Source organism: Condylostylus longicornis, unplaced genomic scaffold (assembly GCF_029603195.1).
Source record: "Condylostylus longicornis isolate FDR11 unplaced genomic scaffold, ASM2960319v2 ptg000005l, whole genome shotgun sequence".
In the NCBI taxonomy this organism is placed as follows: domain Eukaryota; kingdom Metazoa; phylum Arthropoda; class Insecta; order Diptera; family Dolichopodidae; genus Condylostylus; species Condylostylus longicornis.
In genome coordinates this window covers 5607166-5630577 of record NW_026577974.1, presented here as the reverse complement: position 1 = coordinate 5630577, position 23412 = coordinate 5607166, and the positions used below count along the sequence as shown (strand labels likewise).

Below are 23412 nucleotides of genomic sequence, written 5' to 3'. Positions count from 1 at the left end.
CTAATTTGAACTGCTTGTAGAACAATTTTTTTTAAATATATTTGCATTATAAATGTAAGAAAACTTATTTATATTTTAAATCTTGTTAAAATAATTAGCTAAAACACAGATGAATTATACAAACTTTAATTTTTCTATAAATACAATTACCTACATTAAATTTTCTAAATGAATATTCTTTTAGTAAGCCCGACTAACTATAATTTTCATTCTCCTATAGTTTATTTTTAGAAATTCATACGATAGATTAAGAAATTATATTATTACTACGCTTTGTTGTTAAACATTTGCGACTATTGATTCGCGTAAAGATATCCAGACATTAATTTTACACTTTTATTTATTTTTTTTTTTTAATTTTTTCTAATTTTTTATTTTTCGAGTAATTTAAAATTTTTGTTTTGTTTTCTTTTAATTTGTTCTCTTTTTCATTTTTACGCTAAAGCATTGAAATTTTTTTTTTATTATTATTAAAATGCAATTATTATCATGATTTTAGTTTCCGAAAAATTTTATAAAATTCAATTGATTTGATGTTTGAAGCAATATCTACAAGGGGCTTTACAGTTATTATAGCAATATTAACAGTATTAACAATTTTATCTAAGAACCGTGTAATCTAAGAATGTAGTCTACTGTCAATGTCAAAATATTATCACTAAATATTTTATTTAACGCAAAAATTATCAAAATTTTTAATTTTGTGTAACTGATAATATTTGTGGCAAATTTAAGAATCAATTATGCTTTATAATTAAATTTTATTATTTTAAATAATGTAGTTGTGGTTTAACATTTAATTGCAGTAACAAAAATTTTTAATTGACTTTATAGAATTTAAAATTCAATTCAAAATGGCAATATTAAAATCACGGATTTTGTAATTAAAAAGATTTTATTTAAGTAACAAAAACTTGATAATTTTTAATTATTACTTAAAAAGGAAAGTTATTATTTAAGAAGCAAATTAAATTCTTGATTTTTTAATTAAATTAAATAACTTCTTGCAAAATAAGTAACTTTTAACACATTAACACATTTCTGATTTTACAATATTTCTGATTCATTCACAATTAAACATTTTAAATATCTTCTTATTTAAAATTTCAACTTCTTCTAACTTAATATTTATATTAAGATTTCAATTTAATTCTCATTTTTTCTCTTAAATTTTTTTAAACAAGCAGCACCCATAGATTCTATATCTAATATATATATGTGTATCTAATAATATAACATTAATAGTTATTATAAAACTGGTTAAAATAAATAAATAAAAAAGCTTTCTGAGTAATTATTATGTTTTACACTCTTATTTGCTATATACCTACCCGATTCGATAATCTGTATACATTATTATTGTGTCACCACTCACAAATTCAAAATTCAGCTGCTCAGAAAAAAATATTTGTATAAAAAATATTTAGTCGAAATTTATTGTCAATATTGATAACATCAAATCCAATTTTTTTATTAACTTAGAAATGTCAATTTTTTGTTTGTTTTAATGTTTTCATTAATATTGAAACATTATTTGTAGTGTATAGAAAGTGTAAGTTAATTAAGATTATAATAAAATTACAAGAGAATTTAAGAAATTCTTAAAATAAATATCATGTGTAATGGAAATACTAGCCAAGTGTTAACATTACAATAACTTAATTGGTTTGCGATATTTCGATGCGTTGTAATCTGTGTTTTTCTTTAAAATTTTAACATATTAAATAAATTTTGAACAAATATGTAGTTTAAAATTTGAATTATTTTTAAATAATATTATTTATTGTTTAACTAAATACCTACTAAAATACATAATTCTTGATATCTATGTACAAGAAACTATTCCAATATCTTACTTTATAATATTTTCATATTAATCAAATTAAAAATAACTAATATTTTTAACATTCAATTCATTTCTATTTTATTTTTTGTTCTTATTGTAATATTATTATTATATTAATATATTTTCTTTTTTTTTTTATATTTTATATAATAAATAGAAGAGCAGTCAAAGCAATAACAATGATAGAAGCAGCCCACATTCTTTTACTCAAATAAACAAAAATAGTATAAACAACTTTAGTGTTACTTCAGCGGCAACAGCAGCAATAGCAGCAACAACTACAATAAAAACACAAAAAGATCAAAATAAATCTATATCTATAGTACAGAAGGTACAACAACAACATCAACAGCAACAACAACAAAAACAAAATTATGAACAACAAAATCAATTTGAAAATGGAATAACTAGTTCACCATCAACATCGACAATATCATCGTCGTCGTCGTCGTCGCCGCCGTCATCATCGTCGTTATTATTTTCGTCTTCAACATCATCGGCGATAACATCAGCAACAATAGCTTCAGCTCATTCGTTTTGTAACAATAGCAGTAATAATAGAACAATTCAACAAAATAGTCATCATTTTAAGCAGCAACAAAAAGATATACAACAAAAACAACAACAACAATCGCCACATATTATAAATCAGCCTACATTAATAAATTCAAATTCAAATTGTGTAGGTGTTAAAGGAATTACTGAAGTTGGAGGCTTTAAGCATAACAATAACTCGTCATCATTGATTACAAATGGTGGCGGTGATGTTGAAGATATGACAATGGATCAACGTGGAAAATATTCAGATTTGTAAGTACCAAAATTTTTAATAATATTTTTTTTTGATTATTTCATTTTTTTCACTATTTGAATTAATTATTTTACTCAAATATCTATAACATCATTCATTTGTTACTGCTTAATTATTCAAAAAAAAAAAAAAAAAGAATAATCAAAAAATTATTTTTAATTAAAAAAATATGAGTACTCAAAAGAACAATAAATTGAAAAATAATATTTAAAATATTTCGCTACTTCGTTTCCTTTCAATCGCGTATTTGTTGCTCTAGACCAGAAATTCGCTATGACAATTAGATCACGAAATTTTATAATTTTATGATCTTTTGTAACACTCTAAAGACCCCTTTAAAATATTTTAATCATATTTATATTTTAAAAATTTAAATATACATATAATTTAATTTTATATTAAACAGTAATTTTGAACGGAGCCGTTCAGCTTCAACTGATGACTTATCAATTGATTGGGATGAACATAATCAAGCAGAAACAGATGAAACCTGTGAATGGCGTCGTGTTAGCAAAATACGCCGTTCATTCCAATTCCCTAAAACAAATAGTCCACCAAAATCTAGTCCATTTACCAGGCCAACTGATTTACCCGAAAATTGTGTCAGCGTTTCAAGAATACGTGAAGAATTAGAAAAAGGCAGAAGACTTAATGTTGCAATGAGCCATAATATTGTTGATTTACAAGCAATGGAAAATATTCTAAATGGTAGTAATATCAATGATTATGACCAAGACTCTTCGAAATCTTTAAAAAAATCTCCATCATTTTTAACAGCCGAATCATTAAAAGAAATACGTGGAAAATTGAAAAAGCTTAGTGATGAGTCATTATACAAAGATGATTTTGTTACAAGTCAATCAATAAATAATGATTCTAATAGAATTTCTTCTTTACAAAACCATGATTCAATATTGAATGGGATGAAAATGTCAAAAGATTCCCCACTTAGTAGTCAAATGATTTTGCAACAAAGTGCTTTTCAATACTACCCGAAAAATTCACAGCAAATAAATCATACAACAAACAGTTTGGAAAACCGTGCAACTCGTTTAAAAGATACATCTTCTGCCGATTGGCATATTCGCAGAAAATCTTATGGTTTTGAAAAAATGTCACCACCCGATAATAAAATGTTTCGTATGGAAAACTCAACTGACAGTGGCCTTGGTCGATCTAGCGATTTAGGTAATTTATCACCAACTGAACATCGTGGCACTGTTATAACATTTAACGATTCGACTGGTGGTGGTGGTGTTTTAAACGGGACAAATAAAAATGCTACGACGGTTATATTAAACGGTGATAAAGAAACAATAAACTCAAAGCCGTTAGTTCAAAGAAGATATCGTGATCCAAACAAAATTAATTCTTCAAGTGACGAAGCTTCTGAAGTTAAACGACATTCTATTGCTGTAGACGAAACTAAATATGTTCGAGAAAATTTACGTAAAGTCTTTGATAGCTCAAATTCTACTGGTACCACTGTATCACATTTAAATCGTTTATATTTAAAAGAAGATAATGGAAGTACATCAATATCATTAGATGAATCACAGCGTAATCAAAGAAAACGTGTAGAGTTCTGTAAAACTGAAGTACATTTTGCAGCTGAGTCGGGGCGTGTTAATATTGTTGAAACGGACGGTAAACCTCCACCATCTAATAATTTTCGAAGACGTCGCAGAAGTTCTGGAAATGCGTATATTGATGCTATAACATCAGGTTTACAAGTAACACATTTTGGTGATGAAAGCCGTTCTAAATCTGATACGCAAGAGCAAGCTGAACAAAATAAAAATGAAAATTCAAGTTTATTCGGAGAAAAAAGTAGTGTCACTGTTTCTATTCCATCGGTATTTAATGAACAAGATATATCATCTTCAACAACTGCAAATAATTATATGGGAAAAACTAGTCCAGATGACGAAGATCAGGATGAAATTTCTTTAAGAGGCATTTTAAAAAATAAACCTGTAAAGCCAAAACCATATCATTTAGGTGAAAATAGTATTGGCAATGACAATTTGTGGGGTGTGAAATTGAAATCAGTCACTGGAAATGATTTAACAGAAACTGCAAAATCAAAATCTTTGATACGTAATTTAGAAGAGCATGACTATGAGAAAGGTATAAACTTTACCTACAAATACACCTATTTTTAAACAAAATAATTTAACTTTATAATTATTTTAGAAAAATTGTCAAACTCCAAATCTGTGGCTGAACACGTTAGGATTGTTGAAGAACGAAAAGATGTAAATGGAAGTTATTCAACAAAAATTAATTTAAATCTAACAGATAAACCATTCACGTGGAACTCAGGTGAGGCCCTAATAACACGATTGTTACATTTATTGAATTTTATTAAATTACATTTAGAGTTTTCTTATATCTGCTAGTTCTAAGAATTCTAAAATATTATCAAAGTGGTCAACAGCTTCAAATGGCTCTTAAACAATTCAAATTTTGCAATGGTGTCTCAATTATTCTAGTTCCTTATTTTCTGTTAATGGATTTTCTAATTAATTCTTTATTTAAATCTCAACATAACACTATCGCATGCACATCAACTTCTCCTTCTTATTAACAACATCTAATTCTTTAACTGTACATTTTCAGAAACATCACCATCATCCCCATCAATTGATATTCATAAAACTGAGCAAAACGATACACATGAGTCTGGAATACAAAATCTGATTCCCATTAATGCACGTTTTCGTATAATTGATACTACAGCACATAACAATAACACAATTACATCTTCACCCACATCAACAGCAATGACTAAAACCATACAAGATCTAAAATCGACTTCATTAATAATGCGTACCATTAGACCAATACCACAATACGAACGTCAAAATAGTGAACCGACTAAGATAATTCATTTGAATGCATCTTTTCAACCACAACAACAACAGCAACAACAATCATCTCATTTAACAAATCTAACTGCCAATGTTGTTGCATCTGGTTATACTACTGCTACTAAATTGATCTCAAATATGACTGCGATAACAAAATCAAATAGTGCTAATAATATTTTATCGAATTCATCAACTTCTTCATTTGCTCTTACTGATACTGCATCATCATATTTTCGGAAAAAATATTCATCCTCATTAGACGGTGAAACTGTACTAAATGAAGATCATATTTATCGCGGTGGGAAAGTTTTAAAATCATCTAGCTTTGAATCAGCGATGGTTAATAAAAATTCACCTTTGACAACAATTAATTTAATTGAAAATGCTTCTAAAAGATTTTCTACAATTGATAATCGTTTAACAGTTGATTCAACTGAAGATGAAATCAAAAAACCAGTAGCAATACCAAGAAAGAGTTCTACAAGACCACGTTCCATGGGAAGCTTCCCATCAAATCATAATTCTCATTTAGGAAGAATATCCGAAATGATCCATAATAGTGATTTGGAGAGTGACGATAGCGTTCAAGCAGCTGATGAAGAAGTTAAACGTTATTTAAGTAATGAACTTTTAGATCAATTAGATGAAAATGAAAATTCAAATGAAGTTGTTGCTAATAGTTGGAATCGTTTGAAAGCTGAAAAATCGACAATTAAATCTGAAAAAATTGACTTCAAAGGTAATTTTCATCTTGTGCCGGTTTTCTAATTGTTTTTGTGATGGAAGCCTTTTATCGTCCTTACTCTTCTAATTTTCAAACTCTGCAAAACTTTAAAATTTTTAAATAGTATAAAAGTCTCAGAAATTTTTTTAAAAATACCATATTTTCAGATATTCCCAAGTCTAACGTTATGTCAATTAAGCTACAATCACCACAACCTCATAAGAAAGAATTTACAAATGTGCATGAATCTTCGAAAAATATGCAAACACCAATGCCAGTAGCTAAACCACGCACTTCAAGTAAGTAAATATTACAAGAACAACTTCCTTAGAACAAACTACTTTTTGGCAGCAGTACTCTTTTCTTTTTTGCATTTTTTAAACTACATTTTTAGTAATTTTGGAATTTTAAAAATTTTGCGCAATTTATCTATTGTATATGTGAATATTTTCGTAACTCATACGTTTTTTTCTTGCAGTTCAAACTCTTAAAAATCTATCTAGTACGAATGATTGCAAAATCAATAAAAATCCTATTAAGGTTTCACCTCTTCCGAGCCAATCGCAATTATCACCGAATAAATTACCATTGGAAACATTAAAAGTTGAACCAAATGGTACAAGAAAACTTCGCGAACATGAACTTTTATATTTTGGTGTTAAAATTAATAATGAAGATGAGTTAAATCAACATCATATCAACAATTTTAATAATTCAAAATCACGAAATCAACCCATACAATCTTCAATTAACGAAACTAATCGAAAACTTCAAAATAATCCGAAAATCATCGAAGAGACAACAGGAAATCCATCGAAATGGAAATTAGCATGTGATAAGCCAGATTTGCTAAGGCATAGCCCAATGGAAAAAACTCAAAATAACGTTCCAATGATCTTAAATCCTAGGGATCAAAAATTAAACCAGATCACAAAAACAAATGGAATTTTGATGCAAGATGAAGATACAGAAGAAGATGAAGATGAAGACGAAGACGCTTACGTTGGTCCAATATATGAAAATTTAAAGCTTCCTTACCCTTATAATCGGAAAGATGATTTGATAAGAGATGCAATGATTTTAAGTGAGATGAATAAAGCTGCCGATCAGACAATGAAGGTAATGTTCTTTAAAATTTGCACCTTTTCCTTTAAAAATAATTAGATTTAAAAATTTCCTTTTACAGACTGTAATCGATGCTCATAAAATTCAAAAACGGCGAGAAAGACGTCGATCTGAACAACTTCATCAATCACAACCACTTGACACAATTGAAGAAAAAATGTCACCATCTTCTAGATTAAGTCATAATCAACACGAATCGGAAAAATCTTATTTGCAACAAACAGAGAATTCCCAACGTCGCTCATCATTGAGCCGTCGATCATCCTCAGCTTCATCTACAGGAAGCTTCTCTGATTCTGGTTCGATATGTGGTCGATCATCAAGATCTAGATCAAAGGAAAAACTTCTGGATTCAACTGATAGTCCAAATAAACTTAAATCAATATTGGTCAACAAAGTTAGACCGAGAACTTCTAGACCTTCAAAAGAGTGTACATCAATAAAATCTCCAATTGCTGTAAGTGTTCGTCGAATCATCGAACATCGATCTAGCAGTCAGGAGAGTCAACGTTCACATAAGAATTCCAACGAAAATTTACAAATAGTACCACCACAAAAATTAGAGCGTCGTCATAAACGTCAAACATCTACACCTACAAAAGCAACTACAACATCATCTTCGGAGAAATATCATAAAAATTCAAGTGAATTATCAAGATATAGATCTGATCGTTCCAGCACAGAGAGTAATGAGAGGCGTAGAACTAGCAAATCTTCCCGAAATCAAACAGGAATTTCATCACCTGATGGCCATAACAGAAAAACACATAGTAATGGTCGCACAACAACAAATTCTGATCCAGCGAAAAGGATAAATTCTAGATCCAATAAAGAAGCATCAAATAGTGAAAACCATAAAACGATTAGGAGTTCTGCAAGAATAACTAAAGAACTACGTGATAGCGAAGGAAGATCTGCAAGTGAACATCGTCGAAATAGAAGTTCCCACGATCGAAAAGAGACTTCTGAACGCCACGTTAGTTCAAGAGGTCTCAAGACAGATAAAGAAGATTATCTTCGTAGCAGTACAAGATCAGACCGCGCTACCCGTGCTACATCTTTAGATAATTTACGAAGCTCTAAACGATCACAAAAATTAGAAGAGTCAAATAAAATTACTCGATCAAAAGATAGTAAGATGTTATGGAAATTTTTCTATCATAAATAAATAACAAAAAATCAAATCTAAATTAATTACATTTTCTCTATCATAGAATTATCTTCAAATGGTCATGAACATCATAAATCATCTTCTACAAATAAAACATCGATTCAACATGGTACTAAAACTGCTACAATACCACCCATTACATCAACAACAGCGTCAAACGGACATCAACATGGAACAACGTATGTATCTGAAAACCCTCTTATTACAAGAATAATACCACCGCCAAGAAAAAAACGTTTGAAAAATAATTTAAATAGTAACAATAATAATAACAGTAATAGCAATAATAGTAATAAATCTAAAGCTCAGGCACTTTATGATAATTTGAAAAATATAAATAAAAAATTATCAAAAAATTTATCACCACAATACACAAATTCAACTACTTCATCATTTGTATTTTATCCATCATCTGCAACGACATCTGCACCATTAAAAATATCAAAATCAAAAAATGAAACACATGACAGACCGTTGTTAAGTCCAAGTCCCGATGATTTTTTAAAAATTTATGACAACGATGAAGATGATGATAATGATTACGTTAAAATTAATAATAGTAATGATAATATATATTATGATCTTATCAATAATGACAATAACGATAATGATAAATGTGATAAATTTCAAAAAGAATTATTCAACAATTTGGAACAAATGAAAATGAATCAAAATTTATCATTAAATACAAAAGACTCTGACATAATCGATTATTATTTTAAAACGAAAAGAGATCGTGATGGTAAAGCAAAATATGTCATGGTACAAAATAAATCATACCATCATTTACACCATCACCATCATCATCATCATCAAGGACAACAACAACAACAACATCATCATCAACATCAAAGACGACAATCTCAATGTGGTATTTGTACATGTTCATAGCCAATGTAAATTTGTTTATTTTACTTTTTGTTGTTTTGTTTTCGTTAGACTACGTTTAAACCCAGTTATTAACAAATTACAATGAAAAAAAAAAAGTTATAGAAGATGTACTTAACCTATATTTAATTTTGAGGGTATTATAAAATAATACAAAATTCTGTAAGGCACTACCTTAGATAACTCTGTTTGACTTTTTATTTTTTGTTTATTTGTGTAACTCAATAGAACCAAACCGTTCATAACTCAGTCAATTTCCTATTTATACACAATTTATTAAGAGGAAAAGTATAGGACTTTATATCCGACAAAATCTTATTGTTTTTAAAATTGAACAAATTCTGATCTAATTTCATTAATTTCATATTTTTAAATGATTTTCCAAATTATTTGATTAATTACTTTTTTTGAAATCGTAAGTTTCTTTTTGTTTTTTGCTAAGTAAATGATTTAGCTTCGATAAATTAAAATTTTATTTAATCTTACACTTGCTTCCTCCTACAAAAAAAAATTTTCTCCAAATTCAAAATAGTGTTTTCCACACAAAACATTTATTCACTATTTATTTATTCACACAATTTAGTATTTTAGTGATAAGAGAAAAAAATTGCCAATATTTTATGTATGATAACTCTTCTCTTCTATTAGGGTTTCTTTTGCAAAACATTTTTTCATTGTGATTACATTATTATTAGTTAGGGTTTAAATTATCAAAATTTGTTCATGGATTTTGTTTGATTAAATAAAAATTTAAAAGAGTGTCAAGGTACATTCCCGAAATTTGTTTAACAAAATAAATAAAATGTCATCTAATTCTCTAATTCTTTAATTCTCATCAAATCCATAAACAATATTTGATGTCTAAATCCTGTCTTACTGGTGAAAATCATTTTTAAATTCTCATGATTTTAAAAATTTTTATGTTATTCGTAATTTATTTTTTTTTTCTTACTCTATTTTAGGTGAATTTGATTTTTGAAATAAAATATTTAAGAAAAAGAAAAAAAGAAAGAGAGATTATGAAAGAATTTTTTTTTTTTTTTTAAATTTATAATTAATTTTTTTTTTTTCAAAACCTGAAACCAAAGAGAGAATTGATCTGGTTGTATAGAAACTTGTAGAAATCGAAAAAGAAATGTAAATTTAAAAACAAAATAAAAAAAAAAGTCCAATGTAAGAAATTTTCAAAATTTTTTTTTTTTAATTATTTTTTTTTTTTTGGGGGAAATATAAAATAATTTCTATTTCTTTTAATAAGTAATTCTTTCCTTTAAATATAAAATTAGTTTTTTTTTAATTTTCGGATATTGAAATCTCATATTCGCCCATATTCTTTTAGTCGCATCACTTGAGATTTTGGGATATTATTGAAAACTATTTTTGGTTTTCAGTATCAATCTCAATAACTCTAAATTTTTGTATAAAAACAAGCGATGGAACTAACAAAATATGGGTGATATTTTATTTTTCGTCTTTGTAGACCTTAGTTTAAATAACCTTCTATTAATTTATGTTTTTTTTAATAGTATATTTTACCTTCATTTTGGGTTATTATTATATATTTTTTTTTTTTTTTAACAAATATATTTTATTTTCTAATGTCATTTCTAATTCGAAAATATTTAGTTATTAATATATTAGTATTTTCGTAGTTATTTAAATACAATCTAATAAAATTATCTAAATATCTAGATACTCAAAAAGAAAAAAAAAAAAATTTGTATATATTTATTGTAAAATAAAATTTGTATATGTTTCTATATTGAAATAATTAAAATTTTAACAATTAATTTTTAATTTTGTATTAAATTTAACCTCAAAAATATATCTATTTATGTATATTATGTAGTTGCAAATTCAAACACTAAATCTAATTAATTAATTAAATTTATATATACATATATAAATATTTTCATATTTATGTAAATTATGTTTAGAATTCGATGTACATGACATTTTATTACAAAATTATTTTTCAACATTTTTTTTTTTCCTCTTCCGTTCATAACCCAATTAATTTTTTGAACATTGTTTTTTTTTTCCAAATTATAAGGTAATGTTTAATTTTTTCATTTACACCACTATATTTATAGAAAATTTATATATATATGCAATGTATGAAAAATATATGATATAATTTTCTTTAAATGTTTATGTAAATTGTTATTGAAAACCCCCCCCCACTCATTTTTTTTTTCTAATATTAATTGAATAAAATATGGGCAAATTTGAAAATGCATTTAATGCAGGCTAAAAATACAAAATTTAATAGAATATCGTAAATATAAAGGAATTTCTATAAATTTATATAGAATATTCATCACCAAAAATGTAGAAATTATTAATAAATAAATTTTTTTGCATAATAATTTTTAATTGTAGTAAAAATAAAAAAAAAACAAAAACATGTAGGTATATCCAAAATTGGCTATGAACATTTGCATATTTCAAAATTATCTTCATCTACATATTTATGAAATAATTGAATAATTTCATTATTTTTTTTTTTTTATTACACATATAATTCATTGGAAAGAATAAAATGAAAAAAGAAAAATTTATTATTTATTTTTATATTTTTTCAATTTTTTCTTGTAAAATTTATTATATTTTATAAAATATATTTTTTCTTATAAAAAAAAAATTAATATTTACTTAAAATTTTTAAAAAACTCTTATTACAAAAAAATATTGCTAAAAAAATTAATAAAATTCTAATTTTTTCGAAATAAATTTTTATTTAAAATATTTTTAGACCTTCTTACATTAAACAAGAAACCCATTTTTTTTTATTATTTTTTTATATTCAAAAATAAAAACTTTTTCAAATTATCAACAAAGAACTTCGAATTTTAAAGCAAAGTTCAAAGCTACTTTACTCTATAATAAAAAATAAATATAATTCGGTACTGGTATTCTCGAAATTTTGAATTATTTAAAACTAGTCAACCAAACTATTCGACAATATAATGAATTGAAGTCTCTAATTATTCAAAATATTTTATAATATTCAAACCGCTGTAATAAATTTATAATTAAAATAAAATCTCTTAAATTATAACAAAAATTTGCAATTCTAAAATTAAATAAATTACCAACAATATGAAAATAAATCTTCTATTCTTTCCTGAAATTATAAAATAATTTTTATTATTAATTAAACCACATAAATAAAATATTAAATTACAAAATGTTCGATTTATTAAATATATATTTTTTTTTTTAAATTAAATCATGAAAATGTCAACAATTTTATTAAAAATTTCAATTCTTACTGAAACTACTATTATTGCTATTACAATTGTCTATTATTACTACTACTATAACTTACTACATCTGCGTCTATTTACTACATATAACCTTTTATACTTATATAATATAAAAAAAAAATAGAATTTAGAAATTTATTTAATTTAATTTTTTATTTTATTTTCGGTATAGTCACCAAAAAAAAACTCTAATGCTTTTCGTTTTTTTAATTTTGTAGTCAAAGAAAAAAAATAATAATTTTCGTATTTAATTTTTTAATAATAAATACATTTACTAAAAAAAATAAAAATATTTTAAATTAAAATTAATAATATTTAAAATATTTTTTTAATATTTACAAAAAATATTAATTTATAAATAATTTTGTTAATTTATTCTTTTACAGAAAACATTCTTCTAAATTTATAACAACATCATCAGATTTATCGTCATCAACAGCAGTAACAGCAAAACATAAAGAACAACAACGACGAAAAAAAAGTAAGGAACGTCAAAGTCGAAATTAAAAAAAGTGTCAAAATGTGACAAGTGTGATAAAAATGATCGAATTACATATATTTAAAAATATTATCGAATCAAGTGTCAAAGATAATAAGAGCATATAATTTTATTTTTTTTAATATTTTGTATTTAAATTTGAATTAATTTTTTATTATTTTTTGGATTAAATCAAAAAAGGAAATATGAAAAGAAAAAAAAATAACATTTTTTTTTTTGTGATTTTTAATTTTTTAAATAATATTTTTAATTATGAATAATTAATTACTTTTATTTAAAATAGAATAAACTATTTATACGTTAATTTATAATTTTTTTTTTTTTTTAATTTCTTGTCTACTATATTTTACTTATATAATAATCATTTATTACATAAATTTCTTTTATTGTTCTTTAATTAATTTTTTAAAAACATATTTACAATATGAATTTTTAAAATAGGAAAAAAAAAAACAAATAAAAAAAATGCTAAAAAAAACAAATAACAACAGGCCGTTTTCCAGTATATCAAATGCTTGCAAATGACATTAGTCATAAATTCCAGCACTGCATGACTTAGACTTACCAATATACGTAGCAAATGCAACTTGTTATTAATAAGTGAATGACGAAGAAATAATTTTGAAATTTTAAATTTTCCAATTTATTGAAATAATTATTTAAAAAAAAAAATAGATGATTATCATTTTGTAAAATCAAGCGAATAACGTAATTAACATGATCGTCAAATTTTTGACATACACTGTGGAAACGGCCGCGAAGTGCCGGCTTTTTTTCTTACTTGAATAATTCAATTCAAACTGGCTGCGATTTTTATTTAATAAAATTAATTAATTATGTAGTTACAAAAAAAAAAAAAAATTAATGAGACTAAAACCATAATAAACCGTTTTTTTTTTTTTTTGTATTATTAGTATTAACTAACGGAAGATGTCGCTATATATTTTTTATATTGAATAATGTTTTTTTTTTTATATAAACGCGTATACGATGTAAATGTAAAATGAATTTGCATGAATGTATGTGGAGTTTTTTTCTTTATACAATATCGTATTATAAAAATAATGTAATTTTTAAATTTAAGTTCCTTTTAATGTGTATAATTTTGAAAATAAATTAAATACATATTTGGTTTTTACTATGCCTCTAACTAAGCACTTTTATTTCAACGTTATTTTTTTTTTTTTGACAGACGCGCAGCGCAATATGTCATATTAATTTATATTATGAATGTATTAAAAATATTTCATTAATTATTATTAACATATTTTTTTTAATATTTTTGATATATTTAAATTAGAAGAAGAAATATTTAATATTTTAATAATAAAAATCGAAAAATCGAATAAAGTATTGCAATTTTTATAATTCTTTTTTTATCATTATTAATGTAGAATGTGTTTTTGTGTTTTTAATTTTTTTTTTAATAAATTTTTATAATTTACTATGGAATAATTAATATTAAATAATAAAAATATTTTTATAAAATATACTTTTTTTTTTAATTATTGTAATTCTAACAAAAATATTAATTAAATTCATGATAATTGTTAAGTTTTTAAAAATGAAAGAAAAAATAAACGACTTTAAGGTTAAAAAAAAAAATTAAAGTGTTAGAAAATTAATCGAAGTGACGCTTTTTATATGTGTATTTTGTATACATGAAAATAAAGTTTTGAAAAAACAATTTTTATTTAAAAATTTTATTTTTCCTACCTTCATTTAAAAATTTATCTATTTTTTCCTTAATTGATTTCATCCGTTCATAATTTGACCAAACTTTTATATGTCATCAACTTTCTGGCAAGTGTCACCAATAGTTACAGTACTTTTACCAAATTATTTCTCTTGCATGTATGAATGTATGGGTGTTTACCAAAATGCAGATCTAATGACAATTTGACTTTTTAAGCAATCTATTGTAAATGATAAACGAATAGAAATATAAGGCGACAATACGAGTATATTGCAGTTGTTATCTTCCAAAATTTTTCATTTATGACAATATTCATTTTAATGAAAATATGTAATAGCCGATCGTGAAAAAATATGTAGTAAATAGAAAAAAAAATTTCTAATGATGATAACACAATGTTAAATATTAAATATTTATGAAAATTTTTCTTCCTAGTATTATTGCTGACCTGATATTTTATTTAATAATAAATTTGCCTGCTATTATTTCTGCTGGCTTGGCATTTTATATGAAAACTAATTAGGTATAAACCGACTGTCAAGACATTTTGATAATAAGATACTTACTGTTAAGACATTTAAAACATTTATTGTCGAGGAATTTACTGTTGCGACAGTAACTGTCATGACAGTAACTTTTTTTTTACTGTCGCGAATTTTATTTACTGTCATGACAGTAATTGTCGTGACAGTAACTGTCATGGCAGTAACTGTCATGACAGTAACTATTTTTTTTTACTGTCACGATTTTGATTTACTGTCATGACAGTAACTGTCGTAACAGTAAGTATCATGACAGTAACTGTCATGACAGTAACCCTTTTTTTTACTGTCACGTTTTTGATTTACTGTCATGACAGTAACTGTCGTAACAGTAAGTGTCATGACAGTAACTCTTTTTTTACTGTCACGATTTTGATTTACTGTCATGACAGTAACTCTCATGCAAGTACCATTTTTTTTTTTACTGTCACGGTTTTTACATGACAGGAAATACCTCGATAATAAATGTTTTAAATGCCTCGACAGTAATATCTTATGAGAATGTCTTGATAGTCTTGATAGTCGATCTAGTTATTTTTCAAATAAAATACCAGGCCAGCAGGAATAATAGTAGGCAAATTTATTATTTTTAATTTTCTGAAATTTACTTTCAATGGTTCATGATCGCCTAGTACTTTCTGCAAAATTTGAAATGATTTTTGAATGGAAAATTTTGAAAAAAGAAAAAATCAATATTGTAACTTGAGTAATAAGATTCAAACTTGCAATAAGAATCATATTTTTTATGATTTCTATTATTTGATGTTGAGACGATAGTACGTTCGAAAATTTACGCTACATACACTGAAAATATAGATCGAAAAGTGCGTTCGGAAATTCAATCTGCAATAAAAAAATGTTAGAAATGTAGCGCAGATCTCTTATAAATTTTGTCGCTGCCCCATGAAATTTTTTTTTAAAGCAGGTTTTCTTTAAGTCTTCAAATCTTGTTAAAATTTCCTCATTGTATTGGGATGCAATTTCTTAAACAACGTCATTTCTGTTATTTTCGATCGACTGATTATTTAGAAGTTTCAGAATTTGTAGACTGCGTAAACAGAAAAAACTTAGATAACAGGTTTTTGAATTTAACGCTGCGACTTAGAGATTATAAACGAAAACCCCCAGAGCAAACAAATTTTGCAAACGAAGGAAGATTGTTTACTGAATCTTGTTATTTTTTGGACGAGTTTTTTGTTGACCCTTTCTTGTTCATGTTACATTTCCCATTACTTTATAAAACTGAAAAAATAACTTGATCTTAGAGAGTAAATTTAGCTTAGCTCTAGTTAGTACTTCAATCCAATTTAATAACCATTTTTTTTGTTTTCGTACTATGCGCTTTATTTCATTTAACGATATTATAAAAATTTCTTTTTTAATATTTTTATTATTAACAAAACTAGAATTTTTTATTTTAATTTAACAGAAAATTGAAAATACAAAAAATAAAGTCTAAAACATTGTTCTAAAATTATTTGATTTTCCATTCACTTACAATATATTTATATATTTTATACAAACTATGTATAGTATATGTATGTAATCGTATAAACTATGCGCATTAGTTTTTCATTAAATGTTATTATTTATGTACTTACATCATCTTACATAACATTTGCAATATTTTTCTTTTTAAACAGTTTACTATAATAATAAATTACATATTTTTAATTAATTAACACTAGGACTATTTGGGGTATATGTTACCGGTTCATTTCTTGTTATATTCATTCCAGAACTTTCCATTTGTGTATAACCTGATGGTGGTGTTACTTTTCCGGGTAATGTTATACCAAGATTCTGTTGTAATTGCCATCTTCTTGCATCACGAATTGTTTTATTTCTACGTATTGTTTTAGCCAACATAAATGCACATAAGATTCCAAGAAACTAGAAAATTATTTTCTAGTTAGTAGATATTTTACGATATAATATAGAGCGTATACCTCAACAAATGCTACAGTTATTGCACCAGTACCAATAAGCATTGCACTCTGTGATATTAATATATCCATTCTTATTAAACAGCCATCCTGATAAACTTCACATTTTTCCTGTTTTAAATTACTTGCATAATGATCGCAACAAGATATTGGAATTTCATCTTCTTTTAAGTTTGTCAGTTCATGCCAATCTCTATAACTATAAATACCACAGCATTCCAACTGAAAATTTTACATAACATACAGTATAGTTTAAATATAAGATTAGAAATGTAAAAATTAGAAGAATAAGAAAAATTTTCTTACACCACTTTGCATAAAATCAATGCCATCAGAAGTAGATGTTTCATATTTCTCCATGGCATTTCTCATTGTTCGAATTAACATTTCTCTTATTTGACTTTGTAAACAGAATGCTGCTATTGCAGCAGCAATTTCTAATATAAAGATTAAGCACATTAGGCAGCCATACTTTTATATTTTTTTTTTTTGTTTTGTTGTTGAATTAAAAAAATACAATAAAGTTGATTAAATTTCAATTTTGTCTGTTTTAAAATAATTATATATATATGTATGTATATATACTTACAATGTTAACTAGCATAGTCGAATGTTTAATTGCGCCCACACAACCAAATATTGATACTCCAAACATTATAATGCCTACAGCAACTAACAAAGCCGGAGGTGAAAAGAAATGACTGTCAATGAAATCACTGAAATCACCAAATATTGTTGAAATTGTTGTTCCAACTAAAATTAACAGTACTCCAGTCACCTAAATAAGGATTAGGATTAACTTATAAGTATAACTAAATTATATTGTGTTAATATTAATATTTAAAAATTCTAATCTTCGAGCTCTCTCTCCCTTAATCAATCGATTAATTACATTTTTTATCATTGGCATAAATTTCACTAAAATCACCACCTATGAACATTGTGTAAAGCGAATCGCTTCTGGCGATAGGATTATTCAAAAGTAATTTTACTTTACAGGAATCACATATGTATTTCAAAATACCGGAATCACTTCAAGATGCGAGATTCATTTTAAGATACGTAAAATTTCTTGTTAACAAAGAACAATTTATAGCAATTGCAAGCTTTGAAAAACGATACTGAACATATAATTGATGATAATTCAGCCGAAATTGTACTCTTTGATTTCCGGAATGAATGATAACGATTGATTCAGCGATTTAAATTAAAAATTAAATGCAAATTTACAAACTGTCCGGTGTTATTTATATTGATTCTATTACAGAATCTTAAAATACATCGTAATAATATGTGAGTGTAAATTAAATAAATTGATATTTATCGGGCTCAAAATTACAAATTACTAAATGCCGGTGTAATTTTCAATACTTTTACAAAATTCAGAAATACTTTCGAAGCCTCTAAAATTCTATTATAATACTTACCATAAACATAAAATTAATTACAAGCAACATCCATTTTATACACCGTTGGCCTGGTGTTGTATTACTTCCTCTTATTGCCATATTGTTATGTTGAAATATCTAAAAATAATTTAAATATTAATTATCAAATAAAATTAATTTTAATATTACTATAAGATTAGCTCATATTTTTAAATTTATATAAATACTACATTTAATAGAATATCAGAAAACTGTTAATGAATTTTGTGTATGAAATATAAACTCCATAATGCAGTCTATTTGGTATATTAATCCAAATTTTTGCAGAGAAATTTCGAGTGCAGTTTTTTTAGAACCAAAAATTGTAAATAAAATTATTTTCCATATGTAAAACTAAAGATTGCAATTGTGATGAAATCTTAAAAATTATTCTTTAAAAACGATGATTCATTGATTTCGATGTTTAAATGTTCAATAGTAAATATCGTTTGTTTGATGCAACATTGACATAACTCAAAATTTGCACATTTGAGAAAACGAATTTTAAAATTTAAGGAATAACACAGATTTCTTGTGCTACAGCACTTATTTTATGTGTTATAAGCGAAAATTTTCACAAATCGAATTTTTTGAGTTGTAACACACCACTATTGCAGTAAAAGAGTGATTTGACGCGATTCATATTAAATTATAAATACAACTTTTATTTTTTTACTTTTAAAAAATTAAAATTAACCTAGAAAATTTTTGTTTAATGAAATTTAATCTACTTTTTCTTTATCAATAACACATTCATTTTATTTCTTGCGAAATCAACAAAAATATTTTTATTGTTATTGAAAATGAACTATAAAAATATACGTAAGTAAAATAAAATATTAATGTTTATGTGAATGCACCTGTATGTGTACATGTACACGTATAACAGAATCTAATCTGAATGTTATTTTGATAAAAAAAAAAGAATAAAGTCTATATTGAGAATTTTTTTGAAATCTAATAAGAAAATAATGTAGAAAATTAAAAAAAAGATCACCGTAAACTATAGGCATAGAGAAATAATTCTGGCAAATAAAATTTTAAATCATATTATTTAAAATGAAAAGAATAGAAAAATTTTGTACTTTATAATAGCTACTATATATAGAAATAATTTGAAAAGAGAAAACAAAAACGCCTGCAACTAGGCAATTTTTTCGTAATCTTTAAAAATTTATTTGAACTCAATAGTTTTTAAATTTTTAAAGTTCTCATCAAAATTCTTTTTAAAATTTCATACTTTATACCAGAAAACAAGAATATTTTATAAAATATTTTAATTAAAATTTATGAAAAATACAAATATCTAATGTCAAAATGACTTATATTTTAGCAATATATTTTAATTTCAATTTTTGAATAAAATAAGTATAGATGCCGGATAAGTTTATAAGACAATAATTTTTTTAAAATTTTCAATTTTAATGATCGATTGCAAAAAAAATTCGGAATTAAATTTTTTTGCAATGAATTTGTTAATTATTTTTTGGCATTTACTTATTGGAAATTTAAAAATTTCGGCGTAATATTATGATTACACATTTTAAATACGTTCTTTGTTATACTTTTACCTACATATTACTATAAATAGTAGATAAATTTTTAACCAGTTGAATTTCGATAATTTTATCTAATTGTCATAAAATTTTGATAAGATAACAATAATAATATTTTTTCTATAAAAATTTTTTTATAAAGTTTTCATTTTATTAATTAGTTTTTAATGAAAATGTCATCATTTTGCCCCCATATTCAACAAATTATTCTAAACGAATAAAATATTACTTTCAGTTTTAAGATTTTAAATTACAAAAATTAATCAACCCTAGGAATTTGAGTAATTTGACTTTTTAGTTATTATTTTTTTTTTTGCAGCTGTTATGCTATACACCCTGTATGAGGTAGTTATTGTTTTTTTTTTGTTTGGTTTTGGAGGTTTTACTGTTTATGAGCAATTCAATGAAATTTTTAATTTTTATTGTTATACCGTCATTATTAATTAGTGTTTTTTGGAATAAAATTTAAATAATTTAAAATTTTTAATTATGTATTATGTAATGCATTTTCTGTTCGGACGTTTACCAAAATGCAAATTAATCTGCAATTTTCTTTAATTAGCATTTCAAATTTTATTGTTTCATATCTAAGTCAAATTGACATTTGACATATATGCATTTAAGTGAGAAGATTTTCTCTTTGTTATTGATTTTTTTTTTATAATTATATTTAAACAAATTATTGCACAAATTTTTAAGCAAAAAAAAATTGTACTTTCGAAATGTACGCAATATTTCAGAAAATTTGTTATCAGAAAATTTTATCTACACGTCTTAATAATAAACCTTTTTATTATATTTTTTTTTATTTTTTATAAGTGTTATACACTTTAATTTTTATTTATAAGTATAATATACAAGTATATACAATATTAATGTATTATAATTAAGCATTGTTGCCATGAAAAATATTTTCCAAATTAAAATTAATTTAATAAAATTTTTCAATCACAATTCCAATCCTTAATTTGTATTTGAAATATTAAAAAAAAATTAAATTATTAAAATTAATTAATTTATTTATGTTATTTACGATAAAAGCACAAAGTTTTTTTTTTCAAAATGGCGAATTTAAAATGGCCGCTGAATAATCGTATGATTTAATTTATGGAAAATTATTAAATTTTTTTTTTATTATTAATTAAAATTTTATGTTACAAGGTTTTGTGCACCCTGTATTATGTACCTACATATAAAATTAAAAAAAGAAAAACTTAAATTTTACTTTTTTTTTTGTATAATATTAATTTTTTTATTGTTATACAAGGTGTTGTATGTATCCGCTTTTTTCATACAAATATTTTAAACTGATTCGAAAAAAATTACATTACAGTTTTATTCGGTGACAAAATAAATTCTGAATTTTTTTTTTATCACCTAAGTAAATATTAAATGAAATTTTTTTTTTGTTACCTTTTGATATTTTTAAAGCTATTTTTATCTCTTATCAGTACAAACTTATTGTAAACTTTATGTGTGTGTTTGTATGTATATGTTGATTTATAAAGTTTTTGTTATAACATTACAGTTTATTTATTTATATAATTAATGTATGTATGAATGCATGTATATAAATGTATATTATGTATGTTAAAGATAAAACTCACCTGTAGAGTTGTTTTTAATTTTTTTTCATTCTGATATTATAGTTATATTTTGATATTGTATATGTATGGGCCTATGTGCAAAGTTTTACTAAAATGAAAAAGAAAAGGGCTTAAATAAATGTACATATATATTTCTATAGCAAGATAAGTTTTATACACAAATTTAATTCAAAGTTTAGATTTAATTTGGAATACTTTAACTTTTCAAATGTACATATCATGTAGGTAGGACTTAGTTGGTTGGGCATTACTAATGAAAACTAATAACTTCAGTAGGGCTACATTTAAAACTTGAAGTAGGATATTGTTTAAAACTTGATAAAATTAAAAAACAAGAATTGGCAAACTTGATTTATGTATATATGCATGTATGTATGTATTTAGATCGTTTCTGCTTATAACTTACCTCAGATAGTTTTATTGCACATATTATTATTTACAAAATTAAATAAATTTAATTTGTAAATATTTTAGTTTCGCACAAATCGAATTACATAGTAAAGCCCCAAGATGGGTTGATGGTACCGAATGATATACGGATGGATCCAAAAGTGAAGATGTGATTAAATCGAACGAATTTAGGTTGAGATAACGATTTAGCTTGTCTAGGAGCTTAGGGTCGTCTCCAATGCTTTTCCACGCAGAGGTCGTTGCTTTGAACTTTTGTATACGTTAAAAGATTCACAGGGGATAGGCATATGAACAACACATAAAATGTACACATATTGATATTTGTTCATTTATGTATATCATTAACATAGGGCATTATACCATTAACATAGGACAAAAGAAAAAGTGGTGGTCCGCCTTCTAACTGGACATATCTTCGCCGATCTACAAATCTAAAATCTGTACCTACATATATATTTACAATTACGTGTATTTATTTTATAATCTGAAATAAAAAGTAATAATTTTTGAAAATTTAAACATTTTAAAATAAAAAACTTGCGGTTATATTGCTATAATTCATTTTATGTCCCCAAAAAGTAGTCAAACTTTGAAATATACTTAAAATTTGTATGTATTAAGTATGTGAAAAAATTTAATTTTTGATTTCAAGCTTGGATTTTTTATTCTTGTAACATCTTAAAATTTAAATGCACTGCTTATATCATCAGGCATTACAAGCCCTAATTGTAGGTACTTAGGTAGGTATCTATGTAAAATCCAATTAAATATATTAAGAATATTTTCAAGTTTTGAATAATAATTAACGCTATTTGCTTTAAAAAGTCAACTTTATCAGAGCTTTAAATTTTCTTATTAGACTTAAAAAAAAAGTTGAATATCGTTTTCTTTGATACCTTTTCATTGAATTTTTTTTTGCTTTAACAACACTTTTAAACTAGATTTTTAAATAACGACAGTGTTCACAATATTATTTGTTTATAAATTTGACTTATTGATAGCTGTCAAATTTTAGTTCCAC

The 23412-nt window shown here is 24.7% G+C and overlaps 2 protein-coding genes across 11 annotated transcripts in view; one reads left to right on the top strand and one right to left on the bottom strand.

Annotated features, from left to right (window-relative positions):
* LOC129614815 (probable serine/threonine-protein kinase DDB_G0282963) overlaps window positions 1-14380 on the top strand; it is a 52343-nt gene extending 37963 nt beyond the window's left edge. For 2 of the 7 annotated variants that reach the window (XR_008697405.1, XR_008697403.1), the window contains exons 3-12: window positions 2004-2656; window positions 3064-4787; window positions 4854-4982; window positions 5280-6269; window positions 6422-6553; window positions 6733-7373; window positions 7441-8512; window positions 8594-9446; window positions 10401-10611; window positions 13094-14380. Coding sequence is in view for 2 of the 7 variants with exons in the window: in XM_055529721.1 (XP_055385696.1) it covers window positions 2004-2656; window positions 3064-4787; window positions 4854-4982; window positions 5280-6269; window positions 6422-6553; window positions 6733-7373; window positions 7441-8512; window positions 8594-9441 (6189 nt within the window). In the remaining 5 variants the exon portion in view is untranslated. Of the gene's footprint in view, window positions 1-2003; window positions 2657-3063; window positions 4788-4853; window positions 4983-5279; window positions 6270-6421; window positions 6554-6732; window positions 7374-7440; window positions 8513-8593; window positions 9531-10400; window positions 10612-13093 lie in introns of those variants that run through there. The other 5 variants (XR_008697408.1, XR_008697404.1, XR_008697409.1 and 2 more) reach the window with 5 other exon arrangements.
* Window positions 14381-16911: 2531 nt separating this feature from the next.
* On the bottom strand, window positions 16912-21705 carry LOC129615948 (CD63 antigen). Of its 4 annotated transcripts, XM_055531411.1 has the most exons (7): window positions 21564-21705; window positions 18818-18916; window positions 17980-18168; window positions 17697-17861; window positions 17394-17612; window positions 17155-17337; window positions 16913-17091 (listed from the first exon to the last, which is right to left on the bottom strand). In XM_055531411.1, exons 2-7 carry the CDS (start codon window positions 18896-18898, stop codon window positions 17089-17091), a joined length of 840 nt encoding a protein of 279 aa, XP_055387386.1. In that variant the 5' UTR covers window positions 18899-18916; window positions 21564-21705; the 3' UTR covers window positions 16913-17088. The 4 variants fall into 4 exon arrangements, with proteins under 4 accessions (XP_055387371.1, XP_055387363.1, XP_055387378.1 ...); XM_055531396.1 differs by having other exon boundaries at window positions 16912-17337; window positions 21560-21705; XM_055531388.1 differs by having other exon boundaries at window positions 16912-17337.
* Between the last annotated feature and the right edge of the window lie 1707 nt (window positions 21706-23412).

Bases quoted from the DNA above. Each gene is read 5' to 3' on its own strand.
- LOC129615948 (XM_055531396.1), bottom strand. From the start codon at position 18,898: ATGGCAATAAGAGGAAGTAATACAACACCAGGCCAACGGTGTATAAAA. The intron at 18,169-18,817 runs GTAAGTATTATA...ATCCTTATTTAG, and splicing joins TAATTAATTTTATGTTTATG to GTGACTGGAGTACTGTTAAT. The intron at 17,613-17,696 runs GTAAGAAAATTT...TAAAATTTTCAG, and splicing joins TTGATTTTATGCAAAGTGGT to TTGGAATGCTGTGGTATTTA.